Below are 13,779 nucleotides of genomic sequence, written 5' to 3' on the forward strand. Positions count from 1 at the left end.
GATTTGAAATGCATATTTCTTCTTCTTGCTATCGTTGAAAATACAGAGTTCTGCCAAGTAGGAAAAAAATCCAAACGAAGTCAATCCCACCATAGTGGACTATTCAGTGGAGTTGTTGTAAAACCAGTACTTGAAAGGATTAGTGCAGTGTTTGAAAAGAGAATTGATGCCTAAGTGAAAAAAACAGAAGTGTCCAGGCTGGAGTAAAAGAGCAGAGCACTACCACCAATTAGACAGCTCTAGCACAGATCTCCTGAGCTGAATAGCCTTTTCAGTTACTAAACATCAGTTGATGGGTTTATTTGTAACCATTAACTAGTTGATGTAGCATTTTGCCTCAATTTCTGAAATAACTCCTCACTGTTTTTATTGCAGGTGATGCAACCTACCAGGATATTTTCAGAGATTTTTCCCATATGGCTTCTCATAACCCTGAAATATTAAACCGTTTCCACCGAAGATCACAGAATGAGTAAATTTTTGCAGCATTTCTTAAGAAACTACATTTGTTCTTTTGGTGCAATCATCTTGAAGGATATTTATCATCTAATTTTGTTATGTATACCAAAAATGAATTTTAACATCTTAAGGAAAGCAATTGTAAATGAAGGATCCCTGTCTTGTATATTTACACACAGTTTATTTTCTTTGGAGTACAGTGTCTGTGCAAATACCCAACCTTTATTCTGTTGATTTTGTCTTTTGAGGTGGTACACCACTGGGAAATGTGCAAATGGAATGGAAATTCAATCTGAACTGAAACTTTATGTGAAGAAGTTATAGGAAAATATTACCAAAAGTGTGCTCACGAGTACATTTCCATCCATGAAGTGGAATGGTTATAAAATCATGAGCACAGAAGTAGCATTTTCATCCCATCGTCTTTTAAGATCACTTTAAAACTACCATGGATGTGTGATGGTTTACTGCAATGCAGTTTTATATGCTTCTGAAAGGGTGCACTGATAATGATTGAGTGCTGTTGGGAACATATTAGAACTGTGCCCTTTTTAAATTTGTTCCCTCTTACAAAATAGAAAATGCTATTTATCTACAATTTCAGCAAATATTTTATCATATTTTTAATACATTGTATATTCTTTGTCATCCAAGAAACTTAGTTTTTTTAAAATATCTTTTAAAAATATATTACCTCGGGCCCACATTTGGGTACAATATATAATTATAGTTATACCCTGTACATATGGGCACTTTAATTTTACACCTGAACATAATACCCAGTGAATGAACAGAAATTCAAGTAGGAAATTAGATTTCTGGAGGATTAGTTACATTTTGAATTTAATTAATGTGTGATTTAAATATATCATCAAAACCACCACACTAGCTTATTTCAAGATTAATATCATATGACTGGATATCATATGTCGGTTGTCTGGGTTGTAATACTGGTAAACATAAGTAAAAGTTGCCTACTTTGTTGCCAGTGATCAAAATGTCTTCAGTACAAGGGAATCCAAATAAGTTCATATTACTAGCTGATTTGTTTTTTAAAAACCAACTCTTGAATTATGTAGTGGCAACATTTAAAATACATTATTATCAACATTACTTCAAAGATCAGCCCAGGTATATTCCATGTCTTTGGGTAGTTAAAAAAAAATTAATGCAAGGTGCATTTTTTTCAAAATTTAAAAATCATTCTTGCGGCATCAGATTTTAAATTTTGTATGTTAAGTACCTTTTGCTGTTGTACCTATGTAAATATATACCATGGATATTGGTGCCCAGGGATAGATAATAGTTTCTTTTTGTTTAGTTGTTTTGAGTTAATGCACTTGTACAGAAGACTTAAGTAAATCATTAAAACCTTAATGAACATATATTGGAAACACATGAAGTACATTATAAGCTTCAAAGCAGTTTAACAGTTATATACTTATATTTCAGATTAAAATGTAATTTGCTCTTTTTAGAGGCCAATAAGCATTTCAAATTTTGATCAATAAGCAGTACTCTATGTATTTGGCACATAATCAGATCCATTTGATCCAAAGGAAAGGAATACTTCCCCCATAGCTTTGAAGCTGAAATAAATGTATTAATTGTCATGTTATGTAATTTCATATTGTATATATAAACATTTATGTATGGAATATTTTGTTGAATATGTATAATTGACAGATAAAAGTTCCCTGGAAACTTGTACGAGTTTACATTCCATGAACAAATGACTAAATATGTACTTAGTATTCAAAACTGTAGTATGTCTTTTGTTACTGAGGCTGTATTTCCTTCAGGATTTAAAGTCATTTCAGTTTGTTCTTCTGCATCACATTTTTTTTGCATCTGGGGAATGTTATTATTTAGAAAGGAAGGTGGGAGAAGTGAAGGTGAATAGAAAGATATTGTACAAGACCATAAGATACAGGAGCAGAATTAGGCAATTTGGCCCATCAAGTCCACTTTGCTATTTTATTATGACTGATCCATTTTCCCCCTCAGCCCAATCTCCTGCCTTTTCCCTCCATCTCTTCCTGCTCTGAATAACCAAGAACTTATCAATATTAGAATCAGAATCTGGTTTAATATCAATGGCATATAGTACCTATAAAAGGTATTCATCCCTCTTGGAAAATTTCATGTTTTAGTTGTATGACATTGAATCAGTGGATTTAATTTGGCTTTTTTTGACATTGATCAATAGAAAAGACTTGCATGTCAAAGTGAAAACAAATTTCTACAAATTGGTCTAAATTTATTGCAATATTAAACACCAAATAATTGATTGCATAACTACTCACCCCTTCAAGTCAGTATTTAGCAGATGCACCTTTTGCAGCAATTACTGCCTGGAGTCTGTGTGGATAGGTCTGTCAGCTTTCCACATCTGAACACTTCAAGTTTTCCCCATTCTTCTTTACAAAACTGCTCAAGCTCTGTCATATTGCAAGGGGATCATGAGTGAACAGCTCTTTTCAAGTCAGGCCACAAATTCTCAATTGGATTGAGGTCTGGACTCTGACTTGGCTACTCCAGGACATTACTTTGTTGTTTTTAAGGCATTCCTGTGTAGCTTTGGCTTTCTGCTTGGGGCCCTTGTCTTGCAGGAAAGCAAATCTTCTCCCAAGTCGCAGTTCTCTTGCAGATTGCATCAGGTTTCCATCCAGGATTTCCTTGTATTTTGCTGCATTTATTTTACCCTTTACCTTCACAAGCCTTCCAGGGCCTGCTGCAGTGAAGCAACCCACAGCATAATTCAGCCAAAAGTAGCATTTAGTCCGATGAATAAGCTCAATTTTGTTTTCATCATGCTATAGAACCTTCTTCCAGCTGACTCCAAAGTCTCCCACATGCCTTCAGACAAACTCCAGCCAAGATTTTTTTAATCAGTTCCCCTCTACTACCACTCTGCTCCGCGGAGCGGAATTAGTCCTTACTCTTAATAATTTCTCCTTTGGCTCCTCCCACTTCCTCCAAACTAAAGGTGTAGCTTTGGGCACCCGTATGGGTCCTAGCTATGCCTGCCTTTTTGTTGGCTTTGTGGAATAATCTATGTTCCAAACCTATTCTGATATCTGTCCCCCACTTTTCCCTCGCTACATCGACGACTGCATTGGCGCTGCTTCCTACACACATGCTGAGCTCGTTGACTTCATTAACTTTGCCTCCAACTTTCACCCTGCCCTCAAGTTTACCTGGTCCATTTCCGACATCTCCCTCTCCTTTCTAGATCTTTCTGTCTCTATCTCTGGAGACAGCTTATCTACTGATGTCTACTATAAGCCTACTGGCTCTCACAGCTATCTGGACTATTCCTCTTCTCACCCTGTCTCTTGCAAAAATGCCATCCCCTTCTCACAATTCCTCCGTCTCTGCCGCATCTGCTCTTGGGATGAGGCTTTTCATTCCAGGACGAGGGAGATGTCCTCCTTTTTTAAAGAAAGGGGCTTCCCTTCCTCCACCATCAACTCTGCTCTCAAACGCATCTCCCCCATTTCATGCACATCTGCTCTCACTCCATCCTCCCGTCACCCCACTAGGAATAGGGTTCCCCTGGTCCTCACCTACCACCCCACCAGCCTCCTGGTCCAACATATTATTCTCCGTAACTTCTGCCACCTCCAACGGGATCCCACCACTAAGCACATCTTTCTCTCCCTCCCCCCAGCTTTCCACAGGGATCGCTCCCTACACGACTCCCTTATCCATTCGTCCCCCCCCATCCCTCCCCACTGATCTCCCTCCTGGCACTTATCCTTGTAAGCAGAACAAGTGCTACATATACCCTTACACTTCCCCTCTCACCACCATTCAGGGCCCCAAACAGTCCTTCCAGGTGAGGCAACACTTCACCTGTGAGTTGGCTGGGGTGATATACTGCGTCCGGTGCTCCTGATGTGGCCTTCTATATATTGGCGAGACCCGACGCAGACTGGGAGATCGTTTTGCTGAACACCTACGCTCTGTCCGCCAGAGAAAGCAGGATCTCTCAGTGGTCACACATTTTAATTCCACATCCCATTCCCATTCTGATATGTCTACCCACGGCCTCCTCTACTGTAAGGATGAAGGTTGGAGGAACAACACCTTATATTCTGTCTGGGTCGTCTCCAACCTGATGGCATGAACATTGACCTCTAACTTCTGCTAATGCCCCGCCTCCCCCTCGTACCCCATCAGTTATTTATTTATATACACACACATTCTTTCTTTCTCTCTCTCTCTCTGCTTTTTCTCCCTCTGACTATACCCTTTGCTCATCCTCTGGGTTCTCTTCCCCCCCCCCCCCGGTCTTTCTCCCTGGGCCTCCTGTCCCATGATCCTCTCATATCCCCTTTGTCAATCACCTGTCCAGCTCTTGACTCCATCCTTCCCCCTCCTGTCTTCTCCTGTCATTTTGGATCTCCCCCTCCCCCTCCCACTTTCAAATCTCTTACTAACTCTTCCTTCAGTTAGTCCTGACGAAGGATCTCAGCCCGAAACGTCGACTCTACCTCTTCCTAGAGATGCTGCCTGGCCTGCTGCGTTCACCAGCAACTTTGATGTGTGTTCCAAGATTTTTTGAGTTTTTTTTGCCAACAGTGGTTTTCTCTTTTCCACTCTTCCATAAAGCTGCAACTGGTGAAGCACCCAGGCAACAGTTGTTGTATGCGTAGTCTCTGCCAACTCGGCCTCTAAAGCTTGTAACTCCAGAGTTGTCATAGGTCTCTTGGTGGCCTCCTCAGTAGTCCCCTTCTTGCATGGTTACTCAGTTTTTGAGGACAGCCAGCTCTTCGCAGATTTATAGCTGTGCTATATTATTTCCATTTCAAGATGATTGACAACTGTACTCCAAGGGATACTTGGTAACCTGGAAATTTTCTTGTATCCATTTCCTGACGTGCTTTCCAATAACCTTTTCATAGAGTTGCTTGGAGTGTTCTTTTGTCTTCATGGTGTAGTTTCTGCCAGGATACTGACTCACCAACAGTTGGACCTTCGAGATACAGGTGTATATTTACTACAAACAATTGAAACACCTGGACTGCACACAGGTGATCTCCATTTAACTAATTGTGACTTCCAAAACCAATTGGCTGCACCTGTGATGATTCGGTGTGTCATTTTGAAGGGGTGAATGCTTATACAATCAATTATTTTGTGTTTTATATTTGTAATTAATTTAGATCACTTTGTAGAGATCTGTTTTCACTTTGACACAAAAGTCTTTTTATGTTGATCAGTGTCAAAAACAAGCCAAATTAAATCCACTGTGATTCAATGTTGTATAAACAGAAATAAAAAAAGTAGTTCATGGTTTCAATGTCCATTCAGAAATCAGATGGCAGAGGAGAAGAAGCTGTTCCTGAGTTGTTAAGTGTGTGCTTTCAGGCTTCTGTATCTCCTTGATGGTAACAATGAGAAGAGGGTATGTCCTGGGTGGTGGTGATCCTTAGTGATGGACGCTGCCTTTTTAAAGATACCTTGAGTACTACGGATGTTAGTGTCCATGCAATAGTTAACTAATTTTACAACCCTGCTGCTTGCTTTGATCTGTGCAGTAGCCCCTCTCCCACCGCCATAACAGACAGTGACGCAGCCAGTTTGAATGCTCTCTAAATCTGTAGAAATTTAAGTGATATATCAAATTTCAAATGCTGAATGAAATATAGTACTGTCTTGCCTTCTTTATAGCTGCACCAATATGTTGGAACCAGGTTACATCCTCAGAGGTATTAACATAGAGTAACTTCAAATTACTCACTCTCTCCACTTCTGATCCCTCTTTTGAGGCTGGTGTGAGTTCCTTCATCTTACCCTTTCTAATATCCACAATCAGCTCTTTGGTCTTGCTGATGTTGAGTGGAAGGTTGCTGCTGTGACACCGCTCAACTTGCTGGTATATCTCACTCCTGTACGCCTTCTCGTCACCCTCTGAGATCCTGCCAACAATGGTTGTATCAACAACAAATTTATAGATGGCATTTGAGCTGTAACTAGCCACACAGTTATGGGTGTAGAGAGAGTAGAGCAATGGGCTAAGCTTTCGTACCTGAGGTGTGCCACTGTTGTTTGTCAGTGAGGTGGAGATGTTACTTCCAAATTTCACAGATTGTGGTCTTCCAGTTAAGAAGTCGAGGATCCAGTTGCAGAGGGGAGGTACAGAAGCCCATGTTCTGTAGCTTTTTGATCAGAACTTTGGGAATCATGGTGTTAAAAATATACCCAATGACTTGGCCTCCACAGCTGCCTGTGGCAACGAATTCCACAGATTCACTGCTCTCTGATTAAAGAAATTCCTCCATCTCCTTTCTAAAAGGACATCCCTCTGTCCTGAGACTGTCCCCTCTGGTCTTAGATTTCCCCACCATATGAAACATCCTCTCCACATCCACTCTATTGAGGCCTTTCAACATTCAATGCTACAATGAGGTCACCCTTCATTGTTCTGAATTCCTGTGAGTAGAGATCCAGAGCCATCAAACACTCTCAATCCCAGAGTCATTTTCATGAACCTCCTTTAAACCCTCTCCAATGTCAGTACATCTCATAGATAAGGGCCCCAAAACTGCTGACAATACTCCAAGTGAAGCCTCACCAGTGCTTTATAAAGCCTCAGGATTATATTCTTGCTTTTATATTCCAGTCCCAAAGAAATGAATGCCAACATTACATTGACCTTCCTCACCACCAATTCAACTTGCAAATTAACCTTTATAAAGGGAATCTTGCATGAGGCTTCTCAAGTTCCTTTGTACCTCAGAATTTTGAATTTTCCATTTAGAAAATAGTCTATGCTTTTACCTTTTCTACCAAAGTGCATGACCATATACTTTCTGACACTATTCCATCTGCCACTTCTTTGCCCATTTTTCTAATTAAGTCCTGCTGTAGCCTCTCTACTTCCTCAACACAACCTGCCCCTCTACCTATCTTCATATCATCTACAAACTTGGTCATAAAGCCAGCAATTCATCATCCAAGTCACTAACATAAAAACAAGTGGAACACTACTAGATACCGGCAGTCAACCAGAGAAGTTTGCATTTATTCCCACTTCTCGCCTCCTGTAAATCAGCCGATGGTCTAGTCAAACTAGTATCTTTCCTGTAACACTGTGGGCTCTTAGCTTATTAAGCAGCCTCATGTGTGGCACCTTGTCAAAGGCCTTCTGAAAACCCAATTACACAACATCCTACTGATCCTACTTTGTCCGGTTTGTTAATTCTTCAAAGCATTGTAACAGATTTATCAGGCAAGGTTTTCCCTGAAGGAAACCATGCTGACTTTAGCCTATTTTATTGTATGCCTCCAAGTATCCCAAAACCACATCCCTAACAATTGACTTCAACCTCTTCACAATTAGTGAGGTCAGACTAATTGGTCTATAGTTTCCGTTCTTCTGCCTCTCTCCCTTCTTGAAAAGTGGAGTGGCATTTGCAAATTTCCAGTCCTCTGAAACCATGCCAGAATTGATTCTTGAAAGATTATCACTAATGCCTCCACAAGATAATCATTTCAGCCACCTCTTTCAGAACGCTGGAGCGTATACCAGCTGGTCCAGGTGACTTAACTAACTTCAGACCTTCCAGTTGTCCAAGAGCCTTCTCCTAGTAATGGCAACCTCACACACTTAAGCCCTCTGAAACTTTCACATATTGCTTGTGTCTGCCAAAGTGCAAAATACTGATCCAGTTGATCCACCATTTCCTTGTCTCCCATTATGACCCTTCCAGCATAATTTTCCAATTGTCCCATATCTACTCTCACCTCTCTTTTACACTCTATATATCTGAAATGTGCTTTGAGGTATACAGATCTTAACTTATTTTTATGACAGTTTTGTACGGCTGCTATGAAAGGGAGATAGTGGCACAACAACAACTACAAGGTTGTCAGTGCGTTTTTCTGACCCACAAGGTATATGACAGTTGATCCAACAATTACATCTACAGATATGGGTGGCTTTAGTTTAAATATTTTACTGGAGGATTTAGCTAACTATTAGTTAAGCAGGAGTGGCTTTAAGTTTGAGAACCAAGAATTGAAAAGAATTTTTTCAAAATTTGTATTTTTCTGCCATGCACAACAGTTGTCCATGAGGATGGCAATGAATTATAGTACAAGTCTGGTTTGTTAGACTGTTTGGTGGAGGTTCATGTTTAAATCTTGAAGGTACAATTTCGCTATAGATTTACATGGGGACAGTTTTGACAATTTTGATGGAAGTAGTAAAAACATGATGCGAGAGGTGTAATTAATTTACCGGCATCTCAATGTACATTGACCAGTGTATAGCTCTGCCTGTTTACATGGATCTGTACTTTGTCTTTTCAAGAATTAACGATGTAACATTTTCCATTATATTCATGACAAAAATACATCCACATGAGCAGAGTAAGTGAAAGAGAAAAACTACTCTAATTCAATGATACTTGTTGCTGACCGTGAAGAAGGTCTTTAAGTTACTGTGGTGTAGGTTTTACCTTTCGTTACAGTCACTGTCAGATATCAGAACAGCTCCTTTGAACCACCTGGGAGAACTAAAAATTTCTCAACTGAGAAGTAAATGTGCACTTTTCTTTAGCTAATTAATCATAATGCAGAATACAAAGTGGAGTTTAGGTTATGCACAGGTGTTTGAGGTAGAAGCTGATGTAAACTAAATTATTTTGAATGCAATTTAAAATACTTGTCTGACAATTCAACAGGAATTTTCCAAGGCCAGAGAGATTAAGCAGTAACTATGACTTAGCATGCCATGAAAAATCTATCGCACTTCATATTAACAATGACATTTTTAGCATTTGTAAATTTATTATGCTCCTGATTGAGATTCCTCCTTTACCCTCACATGATCTGTTTCTTTTTTGTAATGTGTGAGTTATTTCACACTAGTTCATTCCTGTAGGAGGAACAGAAATACCCAAATAATTGTTGCTGGGAATAAGACTAATCAATTCCTGTAAGCAAAGCGGTTCTCTACCCACTGTCTACAATCTGTTTCCCAACCACTACAGTTATTCGACTGACAGTTTCTGAATTTCCTCATTTATTTGTCTATTAGTGTGTCCAGTACATCATTATCACCAATAGCTTGACCTTTACTGTGAACTCTGGACTACTGAAGTTCACAACTGTGTAATAACATTATACTTTTGAGGAAATTTAGTCAGTGATACTTGTGTTCCATGCATATTCCATATAATTATTTAAAAATAATGAAATGTGTGTTTTAGGACAATGAAGTGATCTTTCTGAGTGGACAAAACATGTCAAATCATGAAATTTTCAAGTAAAATGTACTTAGTGTTTTCAGGACTTCTCATCTGATAAAGTTAAATATTGTTCAACCAATTTGTAAGTCCTTTAAAACTGCCTTGACGTAAACAGGTACTCAGTTCTATTGATATTGGTTGAAGAATAAATGTTGGGCACAGACCGGGCTTTTTTGTGTGTGTGTCATCATTTTTTTTATGCCAATCTGATGGTCTTGGTTGAACATTTGGTCTGAAAGACAATACCAACTCTGCAATGGTCCTTCAGTGAAATGTTAGCCTAAATTTCATGCTTATCTCTTATTTTACTGATTAGAAGTACATTTGAGAGGGAAAATACCAACCAGTCAGCAAAAAAAAAGCATCATGAGATAGCTATTTACAAAATCTGCTTACGTGTTGACAATACTGTAAAGTTAATTTACTGACTAAGCAAACTTTAAAGCACAATAGAAATAAACTACAACATCCATTAAAGCAAAATAATTTCTCCAAAATAAGACCATAAGACCACAAGACAAAGGAGCAGAAGTAGGCCATTCAGCCCATCGAGTCTGCTCCGCCATTTTATCATGAGCTGATCCATTTTATCCTATTCAGTCCCACTGCCCCGCCTTCTCACCATAACCTTTGATGCCCTGGCTACTCAGATACCTATCAATCTCTGCCTTAAATACACCCAATGACTTGGCCTCCACTGCTTCCCGTGGCAACAAATTCCATAGATTCACCACCCTCTGACTAAAAAAATGTTTTCGCACTTCTGTTCTGAAAGGGCGCCCTTCAATCCTGAAGTCATGCCCTCTCATACTAGACTCCCCCATCATGGGAAACAACTTTGCCACATCCACTCTGTCCATGCCTTTTAACATTCGAAATGTTTCTATGAGGTCTCCCTTCATTCTTCTAAACTCCAAGGAATACAGTCCAAGAGCGGACAAACGTTCCTCATATGTTAACCCTCTCATTCCCGGAATCATTCTAATGAATCTTCTCTGTACCCTCTCCAACGTCAGCACATCCTTTCTTAAATAAGGAGACCAAAACTGCCCACAGTACTCCAAGTGAGGTCTCACCAGCGCCTTATAGAGCCTCAACATCACATCCCTGCTCCTATACTCTATTCCTCTAGAAATGAATGCCAACATTGCATTCACCTTCTTCACTACCGACTCAACCTGGAGGTTAACTTTAAGGGAATCCTGTACGAGGACTCCCAAGTCCCGTTGCATCTCAGAACTTTGAATTCTTTCCCCATTTAAATAATAGTCTGCCCGTTTATTTTTTCTGCCAAAGTGCATAACCATACACTTTCCAACATTGTACTTCATTTGCCACTTCTCTGCCCATTCTTCCAATCTATCCAAGTCTCTCTGCAGACTCTCCGTTTCCTCAGCACTACCGGCCCCTCCACCTATCTTCGTATCGTCAGCAAACTTAGCCACAAAGCCATCTATTCCATAATCCAAATCGTTGATGTACAATGTAAAAAGAAGCGGCCCCAACACTGATCCCTGTGGAACACCACTGGTAACCAGCAGCCAACCAGAATAGGATCCCTTTATTCCCACTCTCTGTTTCCTGCCAATCAGCCAACGCTCTATCCACGTATGTAACTTTCCTGTAATTCCATGGGCTCTTATCTTGTTAAGCAGCTTCATGTGTGGCACCTTGTCAAAGGCCTTCTGAAAATCCAAATATACAACATCCACTGCATCTCCCTTGTCTAGCCTACTGGTAATTTCCTCAAGAAATTGTAATAGGTTTGTCAGGCAGGATTTTCCTTTAAGGAATCCATGCTGAGTTCTGCCTAAATGCAGGATAGTTATTTAAATTATTAGCTAAAAATTAATTTCAGTATCTTAAGTCAGTATGACTTAACAAAGTTGACAGAATTATTTGAAAATCTCCACATCAGCTGATCATAGCATGTTCATTTTAAATTAGGTGGTCTAGATGTGGGAAACAAGTACAGGAGAGGGGTGTGGAGGCTGGCATTTATTGCATCTCCCTAATTGCCTCTGAACAGAATGGCTTGCTGATACATTTTTGGTCAATTACATTGTTGGGTAGTTGAGTTCAGACTGGTAGATTTCCACCCTGAAAGACAAGAGTGAATGAGATAGAGCTTTTGTGTAACTTTGTATTTTTTTTTAGAACACCATTTTTTAAAAGCATCTGTAATTCTTTGTAAACTGCTGCTGTAAGAATAGATGAAGTGAGTCAGTTTACGAAAATCAAGAGAGGCGTTAGACAAAGGTGTGTTTTCTCCCCTGATTTGTTTAATGTGTACAGTGAAACAATATTACAAAAAATAAGAGATCCTGGGAATCAAAGTTGGCGGTGAAATCATGAATAATTTCAGATATGCAGATGACACTGTGTTAATTGCAAGTATGGAGAAAGAACTACAAAACTTGATATCGTTGTTGAAGAAAGTGCAAAAATGGGTCTTATCTATCAATCGCAAAAAGACAATGTATGGTGATAACCAAAAGAAGGAGAATCCTATCTGCAGGCTGAGAATAAATGGGGAAGACATAAAACAAGTACAGAACTTTTTCTACTTAGGAAGCTGGGTGACATCAGATAGCAGGTGTGACATGGACATTAAAAGAAGAATAGGGATGGCAAAAGACACCTTTACAAGAATGGAGAGTATACTGACCAATACTAAACTAGGCATGACAACCTGCCTCAGAGTACTGAAATGTTACGTTTATCCAGTTATGTTATATGGCTCAGAATGTTGGACAATATCTAGTGACATGAGGAAATGAATTGAAGCAGCAGAGATGTGGTTTTTGAGGAGGATGCAAAGAATATCATGGACAAAACGAATATCTAATGAAGATGTCATGAAACACAAAAAGTGAAATAATGTATGAGATCATGAAAAGGCAACGTAACTTCATTGGACATGATTAGGAAAGAGGAGTTAGAATGCATGGTAATTATGGGAAAGATTGAAGGGAAGAAAGCAAGAGGAAGACAAAGACAAATGATGGAGACAGCAGCCAGAGAACTGGAAATGAATACCAATGAATTGATCCACTTGACCGGAAACAGGAATGTGTGGGCCATGGCAGTCAAAGCTCAAACTTGGCACGGCACCTGATGATGATGATGATGATGAATTCTTTGTAAATTTCTTGTCATTAGGAGAAGTTAATATTCAACAAGTTAGATTCCAAACATGCCAGGTGTGGACTGTAACAAAATAAGGCCCAGGATTACATGGAATCCACATAAAGCCATTGGGTTTCACCAGATTTTCTCCCCCAATATGAGTTGGACTGATTACTGTGTTTAAGGCTTGAAGAAGGTGCAAGACTTTTGTGTTGGTCTTGGACATATTCAATGAAGGTGGGGTGAGGAAAAGTTTTGGAAACAAAACGTTTAGAAATTTTCTTTTTGTAATTGTGTAACAGACAAATATTTGTATTTATTATTTCCTTACATTTTAAAATGTTACAAACCAGTGTATCTAGATTTGGAATCTTGCTTGCCCCTCTGTGGAAAGTCACATATTGCTCTTCCCTTTATGTTGATAGGTAGAAACTTGAACTTTCCAGTTAATCAAGCTTAATATTTAGTCATGTTACGCATCTTTGGTTCTACCAAACCTAAGCTGAGTATGCAATGCTGACACAACACACAGATGTTACAATCTGAAACAAAAAGCAGACTGCTGGAGACACAGTAGCTGTAAAGGGAAATGGACAGTAGATGTTTGGGGGTAAGACCCTTCATCCGGACACAATAGTTCTGTGTCAAATACTCTCCCAACCATCCATAAAGAGAACAATCTATGGGATTTAATCACTAAAGCATCTGTAAATCTATCCTCCAATGTTATTCAAACTTGTATTTCTCAGGACATAGGAATCATTTAACCCAGAGGATCTATACCAGCTCCCAAAGCAAGCCCATCAATCCCATTCCCCTCCATATAATTTCCCTTCAATCTGTTCCCCTGTATTTACTGATTTCCGCTGCAATGCACCTAAATTTGGGATAAGCAACATTAGTCAATTATCATCCAGTCCAATATAGT

General features: G+C 39.4%; 1 protein-coding gene across 2 annotated transcripts in view; it reads left to right on the forward strand.

Moving 5' to 3' along the window:
* The window catches only part of LOC140196307 (arf-GAP with coiled-coil, ANK repeat and PH domain-containing protein 2-like), a 134,916-nt gene extending 132,308 nt beyond the window's left edge, over positions 1 to 2,608 (forward strand). Inside the window, exon 24 of one of the 2 annotated variants that reach the window (XM_072255281.1) lies at positions 376 to 2,608. In XM_072255281.1, coding sequence (XP_072111382.1) covers positions 376 to 476 — 101 coding nt within the window. In that variant the 3' untranslated portion in view covers positions 477 to 2,608. The remainder of the gene's footprint in view (positions 1 to 375) is intronic. The other variant, XM_072255282.1, reaches the window with a different exon arrangement.
* Positions 2,609 to 13,779: the final 11,171 nt, after the last annotated feature.

This window comes from Mobula birostris, chromosome 4, assembly GCF_030028105.1.
Source record: "Mobula birostris isolate sMobBir1 chromosome 4, sMobBir1.hap1, whole genome shotgun sequence".
In the NCBI taxonomy this organism is placed as follows: domain Eukaryota; kingdom Metazoa; phylum Chordata; class Chondrichthyes; order Myliobatiformes; family Myliobatidae; genus Mobula; species Mobula birostris.